Below are 18211 nucleotides of genomic sequence, written 5' to 3'. Positions count from 1 at the left end.
TTCATATCTTATGATGGTTCAGGAGATAAAAAACAGCATTTTGAAGTGCATCGTTCTTGGGGGTTTTTTTTTGGTAACTTTTTTGCATTTTTAGGCCATAGTCTTTTTATCTTTTATCTTTGCTTCTTCTCTTTTTTAAGCAAAAACTAAGAACCTTGTGTTATCTTGTTCTCATTGTGACAAAAATGGTTGAGATGGTCACATTGCTTCTAGATTTTCTAGAAGTCCGTGGTGCTAAAGAGAGATTGAAATTGATTACATCTTCACATGCGATGTGTTAATATTCTAGACAGAGGGCCTCCTTTTGTTGGAGGAAAAGAAGAAGAAGAAGCATAGAGTGTCCAACTGGACGTTGGGAAGGGAGATGGTATGGCACAGGCTGTCTTAACTTGGACAGATACAACCATCACTATTCCATACATACTGTTGTAACGCAAAATATGTGTATTCAGTAGGGAAAATGCTGTGCGAGAAAACCTAGACACTGCGTGGAATTTCTGACTGCCATAGTCCAGTCCTGCCAGAGATCATGTCTAATTGTGTGATAAAGATGACAGTTTTTCATTGAGCTGTTGCACAGGCCATTGCATTACCATGTATTCTCCTTAAGACACTGATTGCTTACCACTGTGTTCTAGCTCTTGTAAGCTCATCATTTCTCAACAGATTTTTTTTTTTTTCAGTAGCTCAATTTTAGTCACTCACTGTGAAGTCTTTATTTTGCATAGTTAAATAAATGAGCAGAAAAGAAATTATTGCAGGTAACCAAAACTTTTTCTATAATGGAATCCCAATGGGTTTATGAGAGCCATTCTTAGTATCATTGGAGTATCAGATGCATCAAATACATTATAATATTGAACACTCAGTAGTTAAAAATACAACCATGTAAACCAATAGCAGCTCTGATTCTGCAAGTAGTCAGCGTTTTAAAAGTTTGAGAAATGGACATGTCAATTAGTCCCATTTCTTGTACTGACTTAGATGTCAATGGAAGTGTGCTGCACTTCCTCCCACCAAACAGTGTTACCCCTCTACTCTGCCAGTCAGGCCTAGAGAATGATAATTCTGAGGAAGGTGCTGTCTTCTCTGTTCTTCTGTCAGGATGCTGACTAATGCTGACTGTGTGCAGAAAAACTATATTCTGTTGCTGACAAAGAGCAGCACAGACAAGCTGAAACATCTGAGAGAATGCAAAGGCAGAACTCCCTAGAGAGCAACAGGAAGCTTTAAATCAAAAGGCCATTATTTTTCCATGCCCAGTAAAGGGCAGGGTAATCTTCATACCTGCCAGAGAACTTCAGTTCTCTATCTCAGTTTCTTTATAGGAGGTTTCGATCCTGTGTGAGTAATATTTGGCTTCCATGTTTTACTTTCATGAGATCCTTTATCAAGGATGCACAAAAATAGAAGTTGTCATTGGTGTCATTAGGTACTGCCTTTTGCTGTGTGGCAGGTGCAAACATTTCTAATCCTGGTACATAGTTATGACAGGGAGGTAAAACTGTGGCTGACTGGCTTATCTGTGCACCATTGTAATGGGCTGAAACTAATTTCATTTTGTAGTTCTTGAGTAACACCTGTGTATGCATGTAATAGGGATGCCCAATGCAACAGCACAAGGAGAGAGACTACTTGAGAAAGTGCAGTACAAGAAATTCCTTAATAGCAATCAAAGTTGAGGAAGACGGGCTATGTAGGTTGCCAGGGAGAGAAGTATGAAGACAAAAAACCCTTCCTGTGCCCATCCTGGCAGGGACAGGGTGATGAAGGGTGAGAAGACAAGGTGCCTGCAGCTTTCCACAGCACAGTAACTTGCCCCGGGTGGAGAGCATCGCACAGGAGGGGCTGTGTGGTCTCCCTGTGAGCCTGGGCTGTTCTTGTCTTCCTCTGCACACTGCTGCTCTTTGGATTGATTGGTAAACATTGGGTCTTGGGTGAACACATTGGGATATTATTCTCAGTCTTTGTTTTTATATGGTTACTGAGTCATGAAGGGGTTTTATTTTCTTTTTGTTTCCTGTTGTGGTCGTAACAAATACTGCAAATTGCAGAGGTTGCCTGCCTTGTCTAATGCTCAGACCATAATGTAAGCATTGTAAGGAGTGCTAATCTACACATCTGATTTATCAGAAAGTATCTGCATTTTTTGTAGGGATGAAATGAAAACACTGTTTGTGTGAGGTGCCTGTGGATATTACATGTATTGTTTTATTGCTTTGAGTTGTTGCTGTCAAAGAGTTGGTCTGGATTTCTTTAATGCTACACATGTATGGTCCTAGAAAAGAGGAAAAGATGGTTTTGCTCAAACAAAGCAGAAATATGTCAGCCCTCCAACAAGTGTTCACGTGGAAACACCTTAAGGCCCATAGTCTTCAGAAAGGAGGTTCTCCAGAAGGTTTTGCTACGTTCATGTACTTCAAGGGATTGTAAGGGAAGAACCTAGGCTCCAAACCCAGTGGGTGTTTCTGGAAATCTTGCCTGTCAGTCCTACACATTGGTAGGCAAGCATTTTTATCCCAAGTGTTTGGCTGTAAAGAATGTTCTGTTTTAGAGGGAGCTTGCTGAGCAACTTGTGGCTCAGTTGCGCACAAGGCGACGAATGGTTAATAGAGGTAGCGTTCATGTCTGAAAAGAATAACAAAACCTCAGGGTATGTGATGCAATTCCAGTAACATGAAATGGAACATTTCAGATATTCTGAGAAATAAATGTTTCCTGCCTTTTCAGGTATCAGACAGTAAATTAACTAGCAGTGATTTTCAGCTATCACTCATTGATTTAGGACTGATCTCTTACTGCAGCAGAAGTCAATACTGAAACTACTCAGTGCAGAAGAGACTGCAGTTCCTAGTGGTGGTTTCCAGAGTTCTTTAAAAGCATGTTAATGTAATGACATGTAAATTTTGAATGCTGGTTGTGACAAAGACATAGGTAAGACACTGGCATTCACAGTGGAAATGAGCACATACTGAATGACCCAGTAACCCTGAAATTGTCAATAAGTCAGTGGAAGAAAATTTGCCAGGAATTGTGCCAGTGAAAACAAATATGATTTTGCTCTTATGTCATTGGAGGGTGCATACGTGTTGTTCAGAGATACACTGGAGACAAGCAGTTTTGTTTTTCTGGGTTTTTCACTCAAGATGTGCTGAAGCATTTTAATGTGTGATTACTGAAACACTGGGACTGTGACCTCAGTGCTTCGTAGTGAGATCTAGAGCCTTTCACCTCTAGGTCACGGGTTCAGGTCTGCCTCAAGTTAAGGGTGACTAAAACTTGTTACCACCTGACAGCTGTTCATTGCTCTTGGGGGAGGGAGACATGGTGGTCCTTACATAGTTCTTAACAATCCAGCATCCACGCTGACAATTACAGCTCTCTTCCAGCCACTCAGAAAGGGCAAAGAATTTAGTACCTTGACCAGCTTCTATTTGAGTCAGTGTGGAAGTTTAGGAGGAGCAGCAGTGTGTTTCATGGTATGGGGTGCTAACTTGTTCAAAGCAGATCTCATGTGTTACAGCAAAATGCTAAGAAGGAAGCCTGGGGTGGGGGGGAAGGGGAAGACACTTTCCACTTCTCTGGAGAAAAAACCCACATTATTTTAAGAAGGAGTAATATTCAACAAAAAAGATGCTGTCAATAAAACTATCTCACATTGAACACTGGTCTTCAAACATATTTCTGAGAATTAGGACCTGATATTAAGTAAGAAATGGTGCTAGGACATGATATTACTACTTTGTTGTGATTTTTTTACCCCTTTTTAAAAATCTGTTAGCAAAATTGTAGAGCTGGCATTGTATCTCATTTCTAGGCTAGTAGGCAGACTACATTGCAGGTGTAGTAAGCAGACACCCAGAATCTGATGACACTGTTGGAATGATAGAATCATAGAATCAACTGACCATTAAGATCATCAAGTCTGCTGAATTGTGTTACCACTGGCCATGAAACAACTTACTGATCTGTTATTTAAATCAGCATTTTGGCTTGTGGGAATATGTGTTACCAACTCTAGGCACTAAGTCATAAGGAATCATGTAAAACAGGACTTAATGTCACCAAGTGGCTTTTGATATATTGAAAAAGGAGACTGACGTGGATTTTGTCACCTGGATATTAAAGTGAAATAGTTCTGTCTGTCTTTGACATGGAATAAAATGGGAAATAATGGTACTGTATTCCATAAGTACAATTTAAATCAGTAGCATTTTAAGTGTAAAATGTTGTCACCAAATATATGAAAGCACTCCATAAAGGAAAATCACAAAACACCAGAATTTTGTTCCCTGGTTATGTTTTCCATTATATCATTTTGTCCTGTAGTATGGAAATCCCATTACTATAATGTGTGTTATCTTGTTGGTTTTTTTTTTCATGCAATTGCAAAAAAATGACTTTCTGTGAAGTGTGTGTGTTTAGCATAGTACTGCATAGTACTTCAGCACAGTAAGGTGAGAGGCTTCAGGTGCATTTCAGTGGTTTCTCTCTTAGTTTTTTTGCACCAGCTATGAGTAGTCTGAAAAAAAAGCCCCCCAAAAGGCAACAAGGGACTTGATTTTTAGAAAGAGCATATTCAGCCGATTGTGCCGATTGTGAAGGCTTAAGATCTCTGGGTATGGCAGCTTCCAGTGATCTTTGCAAACTTTTAATTAAAATAAATGAAAACATAACTGGTAGAAACTTTTTAAATTCCCTTTTGCTCTTTATTGTTCCTCTTATGTTGAAAGGCCACTGATGTATCCACTTGCTTCTGGTCTGTCCACGTATTTTCACATAATCTAACTTTGGCAGTCAGAATTTTTCTCTGCAATCTACGTTTATAATTTCTTAGTACCTGGGTGTTACCTTATAAAGTGTTATGTATAAAGTACCTACAATTGCCTGTACTCTATTTGGCTGAAGAAACATACAAAACAGATCCATCAAGGAAATAATTAAATGGTGTAATGCTTTAAGAAGAATGTGGAGTGGATCTACTGCTGGGTTCTGGAATGTGCGCCTGCCTTCTTGGGTGGTTTTGCTATTCCTGTTTTGAATGTTAAAAGGGGAAAAAAAACAGCTTCTGTTCTGATGACTGACTTGTGTTATGCAATTCTGAATTCTAAATCTGCCTTGTTCAGTGAAGTTAATGTGGTTTGACAGCACCTTGATTAGGAAGCAATCATTTCTGTTGATAGTAAACAGTTAGTCACTTTCAGCAGAGATAGGAATGCCACCCTTTGTCTTGCATGAAGTATGATTTGTTGGTTCAAGTCCTGGTTAAATTCAAAAGGAAACTGTGGGTAGAATGGGAAAGAATATAGCATCAGAAGTTTATGGTAGACTCCACAGCCCTCGTAAAACTGGGCCGTTATTGTCTTGACTGGCATTGAGACACAAAAGAGGGAGAGGGACATTTTGCCTTTGGAAACATTTGCGGTGTAAAGGACTGAAAAACAAAGCTCTGGTTCAAAGAATTACAGATTAGGAGAACTCTTCTCCCTTACCCCCAGCCTATATTCCTATAAGATGAAGCAGAATTTGTTAGTATTTCATAGACCACTGGTTGGTGGAGAAAGGTGGCATGAACACAAACCTGATGAGTGAAAGTACTTTCAGGGTTTAATTCTTGATAAAAGTTAACAATAACTTTTTGTTACCATGCATATGCAGTCTCAGTGATTGTCTATTCTCCCACTCTACTAAGAGGGATGTTAAGAAGTTGTAAAGGGACTCTGGGTAAGGAAGTTGTGCTTTGGTTTTTCTTTTTTCCTTCCTTACTGTGAACTGGTCACTGTTTATTTGGAGGACGGAGGTAATGCACGTGTGACAGGCTGAAAAAATGGAGTGTGTTGTGGAAACACTTATTTCTTCAAAGAATTCTTGAACAAGAAATTAAGCAATGCTTCATGCCAGAATGACTGTATGGTTTAATTGTTGGGGGTCTCATTCTGACAGCTTTATCCTTGCAGGGGCCCAGCTTCTTGCCTGGTGGTCCTTTTAGCTCCAGGGGGCTACGGGTGGGTTGAAGGCCCAAGTGATTGAAAAAGTATGTCCCTGTTCAGGCTTTGGAATGCCATCTCCTGTGCTGCCAACTGGTTACTGATCAGTTTTCTGCTATACAACCCAGGAGGAGATAGATGTACATGCCTAATTTCTGTTCACACTGTTGCAGAGCTAAACCTTGGCAGTAATTCAGATCACCAGTGCCAAGCTGACTAGGGCTGAAAAAAAATGTAACAAATTAGACCAGGTCTGTAGCTTGGACTCAGCAGAGCAATAAAGGTAGTAAATTGTAAGGGATGGAAACAACATGTTAGTGGTATTCTTGTCCTCCTCATCTGGATGTGGTCTTGATTCAGCTAATTAATTGACCCTGCCTCCCACGTGCATTTGTTGGAGACACTAAAGGGGAGATTGTATAAAGTAGATGAACTCTAGCTGAATGCTTTTTTTGTAAGAGGGAAGATAATTTTCAATTCTCACCTGATATTTTCTGTCAAGGCAAATTGAATGTGGCTCCCTCTAGAGCCTGTCAACTCTACTGCTTCTCTCTGCCCTTTTCTTTTTTCTTCTCCCCCCAAATCCCCACCATGTCTTACTATGGGGCACACCATTCAGCTCACAAGGGTTGAAAAACAGATGTTGCTCATGAATGATCCCCTGTATCACAGCATGTTGTGCAGGTTCTGGACCACTGGAGTAAACTAGTGTCTGCTGCACTCACAACTGCATCTCTTCATGTGAAATTGGTAATTATTTCCCCCCCTTTTTTTTAAATTTTATTTAAGGCTGGAAGAAGTATTCCTGCACACTTACTGTTTTGCTCCTCCCTTTCTTAACTGAAGAGAAGCATTCTGCCTTTGCCAAACTATTTAGGAGAAGAGTGTAAATTAAAACCATTTATCTTGAAATGTGCTATTGGAGTGGACTGTTTATACAAGTGTAAGAAAGTGTAGGTAGCATTTGGTTTGGTCTGCAAGGAAAAGGTTTTTCTTTTTTGCTTGCTTTTTTTTAATTTTTACATATGGGATATTGGTTATAATATAGACAAAAGTATTTGAGGCTCCAGTTTACACGTCAGTGTTTTAGTGCAGGGGAGGCAATGGTAGGTTAATGAGGAACATAGGTTTTTTGCAGTGTTACTCAAATATTAGTTTTAAAGTTATACTGTCATCAGTTTGAGACCAAATAACGCATAAACATGATGGTCAAGTTTTTCTGACAGGAGAGTGCTCATCAAGTGAATCTAGAATAAACAGTCACTGGCTAATAACAAAGCTGTTGATATTTATCCATCAGTTGGTGGACGAGTGAGTCGGGAGTTAAATTACACACGGCAGAAGATTGGAGAAGAGGCCATGTTTAACCCTCAGCTCATGATCCAGACTCCACAGGAAGATGGTGCTAATGTACTAACAACAGAAGCACTCCGACAGCACCTTGACTCTGCACTTCAGGCCAGCAGAGTACATGTCTATATGTACAACAGGTAAGTGAAAAAGCAAAAGTTTTCTTGCCATCTCTAACAGCTAAAAAGTGGGCACATGCTTCCCTCCATCTATTTTTAAACAGCACTTCAGAGCCTTTCACTTTGGGCTGTGTTTTGATTTGAGTGTCACTGGTTTCTGATACTTGACTTTGTGCCATCATAGTGGTGACAAGTTGGCTTTTAACAAATAAGAAGGGGTAAGTGGGGTTGGAAGAGACTGTGAGAGTGTACCCCTATGGGCAGCGCTGCAGTATCCAGCATTGGTCTTGGTAAAGGAGTGGTGTCTATACTCTTAAACATAGGATCTTATGGTTGGGATTCCTCACATTGAAAACCCCTCCATATTAGAGCTGAATTCAGTTGCTGACACCATCATGAGGTACATAATGATTGTGATCAGCAGCACAGGTTACCATCCATCTAATAGTTCGGATATAAAGGGAAATGGCAGTGGGTGAAATAATAGCTGTTTAATAACATAGTACAGCTGGTCTTCAGAGTGTCTATGTGTGCAACTGAAGGTTGGAGGCTGTGTGTGGTCCAACAAAAAATAATAAAGGTGCACCTTAGTAAGGTACCAGCTTTAGGCTAGTAAGATGTCTCCCTGAAAAGTGGTTCCTCTGGGGTTTCTACTTACATGATTATCTGCCTAGGGGTGCTGCCTGTGAGGTATGAAGCCCCCTGTCTTTTAGCCCATCTTTTCAGCACATCCAGCTGATGCCTCAATGAACTAATGCTGAAGCTCCATTTATCTTTAACCCAGATCCTGCCTTCTCTAAGGTCTTAGAAGTCATGGCAGTGGAAGTTGACTCATAGCTGAAACAGGAGGGCAGAAATCATAATGATTTCATTTCTTCTGCATCTGTGGGTCAGCTGGGAATAGTCTAGTCTTCTGAGCTGGAGCTGGCTTCTCTCTCACTTCTGTCACTGAGTGGCATCTTAAGTCACAAACAGTCTCATTTATATAAAGGTGGATTTTTGTCCTTTTAACAGATATTGACTAGCCTGAACATCCAGAAGCAGCTCCATTGTTTTTAATGAGTTTTACAGAGAGTGTGAGAATAACTGAAACAAATATCTTGTCTGTAACTACAAAAAGAAAGGCATTTCCTTTTTTTTTTTTTTTTTTTGGTGAGGCATTTTCATCTATGCTGAATACTACTTGCCTTTCTCAATGCTTTACTTACTGCTTGAGGCCAGTATGTGTATCTGAGTTACAATTTTAAATGTCTATTACATTTTAAAGATAATTTTTCAATAATTGTATAAGAAAATGTCCTGCAATAGCTACTAAGAAGGAGAAAAATAACTGTTACAGCTGAACCCAGAGAGAAAAAAATTTGTTCTTTCTGTTTCTTACAGACAGTGGAAATTGGAACATTTGTGTTACAAATCAGGAGAACTCATCACAGAAGCAGGTTACATGGACCAGGTATGTGCAGTCAGCACCTGGTTACAAGATTCGTCTATTTTCATGATTCAGCTTGTGCTCTTTTGATTATATTTTAGTATAACTGTGGTTTTCCCCTTTTTGGTTTTGACAGATCATAGAATATCTTTATCCTTGCTTAATTATCACTCCTTTGGACTGCTTCTGGGAGGGAGCAAAGCTACAGTCAGGAACTGCCTATCTTTTGTAAGCATGATTTTTTATAACTTTCTGTTATAATGAAGTCTGGTCTGACTGCTTCTTATTGTGTAACTGTGTATGATTTTTCAGTTGCATTCCCATTGTTTACTCAAATTCTGGTTTAGCAGAAAAATAAAAGACAAAGTGTACTGTCTCTACAGAAAATACACATGGATTTTTGGTTATTTTTTCCTCCACTGACAAAAGATTTTCCTTTTTCTAAGAGATGATTTATAGCATTGATTTAAATCCTACCTTATTTTTCCCTTTCTGTGAGCATGCAGAAAAGTTTTTCTGAATTCAAGCTTTAAGAATTGTGTGTCTTTTTTTTTTCCTCCCTGAGATAAACTTGTTTCTGGTGTTTGCTTTGGTTTGGTTTGATTTTGTGTATGTACCACCTCTCTCCCCTCATTTCCCCCTCCCCCCAAAAACTTAGTTGGCTGGGAATTCCTAAGAAAATGTCTTGGCTTAAATCTCAAGTCTTCCTGAGGACTAAAGAGCAAATCCTTTGCTTCTAAGATCATTAAAGAAACCATATAGTATCTTTTATGGGTGGTTTCTCACAGTTTACAAGTGTGATATAATATGCCCTGAATCCTTTAAAGAGTTAACTGTTAATCTGTGCAGGCATTTTCTGTTAATTATGCAAGAGTTAGCATTTAAGTTATTGTTTCTGTCCTGGTTTGCATGTCTCTGTAAAAGCAATTTGCAATGGCCATCTTCTAACCTTTAGTGTACAGTTTTAGATGGGGAAATAAGGGGTTTTGTGTTTTCTGGTTGGGAGATTCAGAATAATGACTTAAGCCTGGTTAAGCAGATACAGTGTGGTTTGAATCGCAGAATAAGGCAGCCAAAAGCCTTTCTAGTCTGTCAACATCACAAATTCAGGAGTGGGGGGTGGAAGACTTGACAGCGATAGTGGTGACAACCATGGTAGCAGGAGAGCTTGATGGTTGATAGTCAAGCTGCCAGGTCATTTGAAGGAGAGCAGCATTGTTAAACAAAGATCAGTTATATTGATTGATTACATTTGCAAGATGATTAGTAGACTAGCAAGAAGTAATCTGATACTATGAGAAAGACTTTCTTTCCTCAGCTCCCTCTTTTTTCCCTTTCCCCTCCCCCCCTAATTCTTTGAAGCAGCAGTTGGCTGCTTTTTTGTTATTTAGGTGCTTGATGATTTGTTTTGCTTTGCTTGTAAATGGAAGTATTTTTGACCTGTGGTTATTCCACAGTTCTTTTTAAGACCTGAATATTTTTGTTAAATTTGCAACTGGGCTGCAAGAAAAGTACATAAATCTAATTAAAACATGCCTTACATTTTACAAAACAAACTTATGGGAAAAAGTTTTACCTTATAATGGAAAATAACTCGTTTATTTGTGCAAATATGAAATTTAAAAGTATGTTTGTTTTGGTACTTCTTTTGTCTTTTCTGTGTGTGTCATTCTCTCCTGGTTTTTCTTGCAGAGGGAAGCCTCCTTTACAGTGGATCAACTTTGACCCCTTAGAATTCTTGGAAGAGTTAAAGAAAATAAACTACCAAGTGGAGAGCTGGGAAGAAATGCTGAATAAAGCAGAGGTTGGTCATGGTTATATGGATCGACCCTGCTTGAATCCTGCTGATCCCGATTGCCCAATTACAGCTCCCAATAAAAATTCCACTAAAGTGAGTTTCATTGTCCTTGTGTATATCTTTTCAAGTGTGGCTGAGGTTGGTGGGGGTGAGAGAGAGGAGAAAAGAAGGTACCATTTTCTTCCAAGCTAGATATAGTTTGTATTCTTGAGTGATAAATTCTTTCTGTTCCTGTTACATGCACTTAGCCCGCAGTTATGAAGTTTCCCTCATTCTGTGGTACGGTGCTTGAGCCCATGTATTTAAACTGAGAGTGCACTTGTCAGCTACGGTCTGAGAATGGCAATGTGGTGATGTGGCACTTGAGCAAACCTGATGCCTTTGACATAGCCACTTCTGGAATACAGCTGACACTATATGCTTGTGCAGTGCAGCAAAGCCTTCTTTCAAAGTAGCGTCAGTTTTGCTGACTTTTTTTGAGAATTTGAAGTCACAGACCCCAGTTTTATGTGTCCCTTTATCAATTACTTCACACTGTGGAGAAATTACAGTCTCGTCTACACGTATCCATCTGATCTGTTCAGTCTGATTTGTTGAAAACATTTCTCTTCCTAGATCTCCTGGATTGTGTGTTTAATGCGTGTTATTCTGGTATATTGGGTGTTGAATTAGGGTATGAGTTTGTCTAAAGATATGAAACTGATTAACTGTTTCTTAAAAACTTTTTCTAGCCTCTTGATGTAGCCCCTGTTTTGAGTGGTGGATGCTATGGACTGTCGAGAAAATATATGCATTGGCAAGAGGAGTTAATTATAGGTGGTACAGTCAAGAACAGTTCTGGTAAACTTGTCAGGTAAATGTTTAAAGAAAACGTCAAAGTTTTTCTTTGTTAGAGTTTGAGTTCTGGGGTATGGGGGAGGATCATGCAAAATCTACTGCCCTTCATGAATCTCAGTTTAGGAGGACATGTCTCAAGAGAAAGAACTTAAAAGTGATTAGGTAGTTTAAATTTAAGGAATAGTCATTGCTTCCTGCTTCTAACCTCAGAATGCTAATGTACGTTGCTCAGAAAGAAAGCTTTTTCTTGGCAATTTTATTTATAGAATGTGTGTTGAACAGTGTTTAAAGCACTGAACACTTTTGAGCATGTTTTGAAGTACCATCAAAGTAAAAGGAGGAGGAAAAACAATTTGGATAATGTGGCATTCATTTGACTTGTCAGAATTCCAGAATCTCCACTGAACTTCTTGTTCAGGATCAGTATAGAGAAAAGTCTGTTTCTATGTCTATGTTTTGAGCAGTAAAACAAACTTGTTTGTTTCAGACTTCTTGAAGAAGTCATGGAATATTGGACTTCAGTGGGGAAAAAAGCCTGTGAAATAGAACTGTCCTGAAAACTGTAGACCATGCTAAGCTAAATGAAGTGTGACCAGTAGGTTGAAAGAGGTTATTCTGCCCCTCTGCTCTCTCTCGAGACCCCACTGGGTGCAGTTCTGATGTCCCCAGCATAAGAAGGACATGGAGCTGTTGGAGCAAGTCCAGAGGAGGGCCTCAAGGATGATCAGGAGGCTGGAGCACCTCCCATATGAAGACAGGCTGAGAAAGTTGGGGCCTGGAGAAGAGAAGGCTGCATGGAGACCTCATAGCAGCCTTGCAGTATCTGAAAGCAGGCTGCAAGGATGCCAGAGAGGGACTCTTCGTCAGGGGCTGTAGTGATAGGACAAGAGGTAATGGGTTCATACTTAAACAGGAGAGATTTAGGTTAGATATAAGGAAGAAGTTCTTTACTGTGAGGGTGGTGAGGAGCTGGAACAGGTTGCCAAGGAATTTGTGAATGCTCCATCCCTGGCAGTGTTCAAGACCAGGTTGGAGGAGGCTTTGAGCAACCTGATCTAGTGTGAGGTGTCCCTGCCTATGGCAGAGGGGCTGGAACTGGATGATCTTAAGGTCCTTTCCAACCCAAGCCATTCTGTGATTCTACAGTTCTTGCATATATAATATAGAGAACTTTTACTAGAACTTTTAATATGAATGTTGACCTTTTTTACATGCACACTAAACATTGGTAATTCTTTCAACAAGTAGCCAAATTATGCATTTTTAATGAAAAATAAGATAGTTCCTTAATCTTCTAAAACTATTGGTTACATTTGCACACTGTGGAAATTCAAGATGGATAGTGGTTTTCATTGTGTAGTCCTTGCAGATTGTCAGGCATCAGGAATTTAATCTGGCATTTGTCTCCAAGGGACGAAAGAGATCAAGGTATTCAAATGACAAATTGCCAACAGCATTTACAAGATCTCATAGAAATATGTGTTCCTGTGGCATCCTCACAGTAATCTGTCTGTCAATCATGATCTTTATAACTGATTTGTAGGGTTACTTTCTTTGCTCCTGAAACTGATCCTATTGAAAATGACGGCAAAATTCTCATTAACTTCAGTGAAACCAGATTTAGCCTCAATATTTGCACAGACCAGTACAGATGCATCAGATACACAGTAGAATAATTATACTCTGTTAAATTTTAATACAAACATGTGCCTTATAAAACAAGAACTCATGCAAGCTCCTGTTAGAGTCTCATTTGTGACTTGATGTCATAAAAATAATTTCCTGAAAATGCTCATTTTTATGCCTCTTCCTTCTCTATGCTCTTCTCTCCATGTCACAGTGCCCAGGCTTTGCAAACCATGTTTCAGTTAATGACTCCTAAGCAAATGTATGAGCACTTCAAGGGGTATGAATATGTTTCACATATCAACTGGAATGAGGATAAGGCAGCAGCAATTCTGGAAGCCTGGCAGAGGATGTATGTTGAGGTAAAATTAAAAATAACCTAGATAACATACTATGAAGTCCTGCAAAGATCCACTGGCTTCTGTCACAGCTTTTCTTCAAGGAAGATGCTTAAACTAGAACTGAGTTATTGCCACGCAGTTTTTAAGTTGCCTCCTCCCCTCCAATGAAGGAGCTGCTTATTATTCACATATGAGAAGCCATGAAAGTTTTGCTCTTTGCTGTCTGGGACACTTGGTTTGCTGGGGCTGAAAAAGAACCAGAGAGTTAGCTGGCATTCAAAACTTTTGGTTGGCATGGTTATTCTAAGGGTGTCTGGAAAACATTAGCCAGTCACAGGCTGCTCTCCCAGCAGCAGCCCTGGTGGGAAGGCTGTGTGACAGTACATGGTCTCTGTGTCCCAAGCTCTGACCTCTGCTGCACTGCTTCTGACCTCTGTGAATGGCCCAGGCGGGGAGGGGGAAAGAGGAGTACTTGAGAGATTGCTGGGCTTGGGCTAAAGGCAAAATTCATACTGCAGTAAATGCATGGTGGAGTTACGGGAGGAGTGTTACAGTTAAACGTTTGGAACGGGCTAGGAAAGCAATAGCCTTTCCTGAAAGATGCAAATTCGTGTCTGATAATCAGTAGTTTGCAAACAGATTTGTGTAGCATCAGCATAATCTCTGTGTAGGGTGCTGGCTTTCGCAGGGACATTAAGTCTAAAGTAGCTGATTTCAGATGTGTGCTGTAGAAGATGGTAATAAATTTTTTCTTTAGTCACAACTAATTTTATTTTTCTTTTCATAGGTTGTTCATCAAAGTGTTGCACAAAACTCTACTCAGAAGGTGCTCTCCTTTACTACGACCACCCTAGATGACATCCTAAAGTCATTTTCTGATGTCAGTGTTATCAGAGTAGCTAGTGGCTACTTACTAATGGTAATAAAATAAATGTATTTAATTTTCTCTGGTAGTAGAGCAGGGATTAAATATTTTATTGTTACCAATCAGCAGTCCAGAACATTTTAGATATATATATCAACTACAGTTTGTAAACTTGTCTCAGGCTTGTCACCTGTTTCTCTGTGTGACATTTGCGATGTGTCTATTCTATTTAAAAATGTTCGTATTTTGGTTGATAAGAGATAGCTGTTAGACAAGGATCCATTCTGATATTTTGCTTTTTTCCCCTCAACTTCTTCCCCCTCCCCTTGCTTTAGCTTGCCTACGCCTGTTTAACAATGCTGCGGTGGGACTGTGCCAAGTCTCAGGGTGCCGTGGGGCTGGCAGGAGTCTTGTTGGTTGCACTCTCAGTGGCTGCAGGATTGGGCCTGTGCTCATTGATTGGAATTTCCTTTAATGCTGCCACAACTCAGGTATTTAGGAGACACAAGTCTGCTGTTAAATTACAAGTACTCTGCTAGTAAATGAACACAACTGAATCTTTAGGGGGCAAAAAACCTGCAAAAGTATTTTGGCATGAGATTTTTATTTGTGCCTTTCTCCCATCTCATAGCTTTTGCTGTAAGAAATTATGTGGTCATGCTGTAAAATGATACTGAAAGGCAAATATCATGCAGTTTGTATAATTACTGGATTCTGGGTTATTTGATTTTTCTGTTCCCAGCATGAGTGGAGGCATCCAGTTGTACATAATAAGTTGTAGGTTTTGTCTTTACATCTGAATTATCAGGATGCTTAGATTTTGCAAATATTTTTACTACAGCTTGAATTATTGTCAGATATTTCTTGTCTACCCCAAAATTGAATCATTTTTTGTGTACCTGTAAACGGTATGCTGCAAGTTCCTCAGCAGTATTCCAGAATAAAAGTTAATAGCTGTATCACATCCTTTTGATTTTCATGTTACCCTTGGATTTGTGAATAGTGTAATGTAAGTTGCTTTAATTAGCCATTTAATGGGTAGCTGCATGGCAGATCATAAAACAGCTTTCTTGTTTGTTTTTTGTTTGTTTCTCCCCCAAGGTTTTGCCTTTTCTTGCTCTTGGAGTTGGTGTAGATGATGTTTTCCTTCTGGCACATGCATTTAGTGAAACAGGGCAGAATAAGAGAATTCCATTTGAGGTAATAACGAATGGGGATTTGGGGGAAGATAAAATGAAAGGTGTTATGTAGGAAAAGATAACTGTATCCAGAATTAATTAGCAGTGATTAGAAAAACCTATATATTTTCTCAAACGCTTTTCCTAGGGTCTGGAAATTCTTATTTCTGTCAAAATAGGAAATAATGGCAATACATGTGATCATAGAATGTTTTGGAAGGTTCAGATTCTTTTTTTTTTTCTTTTTTAATAGTGTCTTAGATTTATTTTGACTTGAAATTTAAAATGTATAATTGTCATACAAAGACTAATTTTTGTCGTCCAAATTCTGCCCAAAATTTCAACAAAAGTAAGTGTAAATTTAGGAACAAACTCAAATACAAGTCTGACAATTAAATGATAGAATGCTTTCAATGGAAGAATGCAAAAATCTGAATGTGTAATGATTGAGGAGAAGGAGAGCTTAGAAAACAAAGATTTCTCTTTTTTTGTATCAACTACTGGCTTTACTTATTTGTTTTGGTCTTAAATTTGAGTTATTTTCAATTTTTTGGGGGGGCTTCTGTTCTGGTGTTTGTAGTTGACTATAACATTTCAAAGTATAACATATTAATGTTATGAAATCTATGGTGTCATCAGTTCTATGATTCTTTCCTTTTATTGACCTTTTCACATGCAGTCCAAAGTTTCATATCCAAACTACAAGCAATTTAAAAGCAGTGTATATTTGTTGATGCTGTATTGTACAAGCAGTGTCTTTCTTGGGCTCTTTCCAGCTGATTTGGCATGCAGGCACTACAACTCAGTCTACTACAACCTCCATATGCTTCAAAATAGCCTGTTGGGTTGGGAAAGGGTCATGTGTTTATCTTGATTTCCCTCTGTTTTTTGTGTGTGGTGTCTGGGTTTTGGGTTGGTGGTTTGTTTTTTTTTTTTCTTACATACTTCTTCAAGATACATAGGTATGTTATGCCTCATGCTGTTAATACGTGCTTATTTTGCTTGAAAAATGGGAACACCAAGTGGGACTAGTGGAAAATACATCCTACTTAAATACACATATATTTGATATAATGTCAGTTTGATATAGTGGATTTGATATAACGACAGTGATATAATGGGTTTATATCCTATATAAACCCATTTAGTTTTGTGTTCTGAATCAGCTCTGATAATATTTTCTACCCACAAACAGCATGAACACTTCATGTGCCATCTGCTTTTCTCCTAAACAGAGTACTTTGTATACTGTTTATTCTCACTATTCTCAAATGCACACCTGTGTTCAGAATTTCATTGTAATATTTTTTCACTGTTACTGTGTTATATCTGTCAGATGACCCCTTCGTTTGCAGGACATCACCTTATTCACTTGACTTTTAAGATACATCATTTATTTTGCAGGACAGAACAGGTGAATGTTTGAAGCGAACAGGAGCAAGTGTAGCCCTTACATCTATCAGCAATGTTACTGCTTTCTTTATGGCTGCCTTAATCCCTATTCCTGCTTTACGAGCATTTTCACTCCAAGTAAGTTTGTATGCTCTTTGTTGGCTCTTATGCCTGGTCCCATCATGGAAAGCCAATGATGATACCTGTTAATAGTAGTGTTAAAGTTTGCATTCAGTGTTACTGCAGTTCACTGAACCAGTGTGTGATCACTGTTTACCATAGATCTGGGTGATAACAGCTCCTGTCTGCCCTTGATTCTGCTCCTCCCATTTCGCATGCCTGCAGTCTCTTGCATCCTGTTGGCAGGTGAAAGAATACACTGCTTCATCATTGGGTTGAGTGGAAAGTTCAAGATGTATGTAACTAAGAAGAAACAGTTCTTCAGAAAGATTTGCATTCTTAAGTCAAGAGGAGTAGACTGTGCTTTACTGTGTATTGTAACATTCCTCATAGGAATTCAATCTTCCATTCATGCTTGTCTCATTTGCTGCTCTTAAAAACTATAACCATTGTGCAGTGACAGCAGCAAATATGCATTTGCCATTATTAATTATTACTGCAGCAGTTTGTACTCCTTACTTCCAACATAATTTTAGCAAACTTGGAGAAAGCTTGAAGAATTTTACATTCCAATTGCTTTGAGAGAAAATGTGAATTTTATGTGCTGAACCATGTATTGCTTGATCTGTCTTTCTCCCTTTGTCTTTTTGTATTCGTTTGGACAATATACCTTCAGGAATATGAAATAGTAAGGATGCTGGAGAAAGCTTTCTTCTGCAAGCAAGGGCTCTTTGAAGAAAGCTCTGGGAGTTCCTCCCCTGACACAAGCAATTTATAGCGCTGTCTGACCTTGGTGCAGAGCAGGCAAACTTACTTTTTCAGTAGTTATTTTTCCTCTGCTATAGCCTGGTTGTCCAATCATTTTTCATTCTCCTTGAGCCCTTGGCTACCCAGAGGAAACAAGGGCTGCAATTTTTCTTAATACATGTGGCAATTGTTTTCAAAGATTTATGTACACCTTCATTAAGCTGTAAAATGGTAAACTGTTTGAGATTGCAGTTATGTTACCAATAAGCATTAATAGTTTGTTTACCACTTTCTCTCAGTAGGCAGTTTCATAGTGGATAATAAAAGAAAGTAAAAGCCTGTTTGGTTTTACGCACTTTTTTGCAGATTGTCTGTGGCAGCTTAAAACTGGATTCCTAATCCTGATGGATTAGCAATATTTA

General features: G+C 39.0%; 1 protein-coding gene across 5 annotated transcripts in view; it reads left to right on the top strand.

The window, feature by feature from the left end:
* The window catches only part of PTCH1 (patched 1), a 67745-nt gene that overhangs the window by 17083 nt on the left and 32451 nt on the right, over positions 1-18211 (top strand). For all 5 annotated transcript variants that reach the window (XR_009743908.1, XR_009743909.1, XM_061456309.1 and 2 more), the window contains 10 exons: positions 7288-7477; positions 8840-8909; positions 9022-9113; positions 10578-10776; positions 11415-11536; positions 13361-13508; positions 14275-14406; positions 14688-14843; positions 15454-15552; positions 16935-17060. Coding sequence is in view for 3 of the 5 variants with exons in the window: in XM_061456309.1 (XP_061312293.1) it covers positions 7288-7477; positions 8840-8909; positions 9022-9113; positions 10578-10776; positions 11415-11536; positions 13361-13508; positions 14275-14406; positions 14688-14843; positions 15454-15552; positions 16935-17060 (1334 nt within the window). In the remaining 2 variants the exon portion in view is untranslated. The remainder of the gene's footprint in view (positions 1-7287; positions 7478-8839; positions 8910-9021; positions 9114-10577; positions 10777-11414; positions 11537-13360; positions 13509-14274; positions 14407-14687; positions 14844-15453; positions 15553-16934; positions 17061-18211) is intronic.

This window comes from Pezoporus flaviventris, unplaced genomic scaffold (assembly GCF_033815535.1).
Source record: "Pezoporus flaviventris isolate CSIRO_AGI_PZ_B2104156 unplaced genomic scaffold, CSIRO_AGI_Pfla_v1 ptg000022l, whole genome shotgun sequence".
Taxonomy (NCBI): Eukaryota; Metazoa; Chordata; class Aves; order Psittaciformes; family Psittacidae; genus Pezoporus; species Pezoporus flaviventris.
This window is presented reverse-complemented; position numbering and strand designations above follow the sequence as displayed.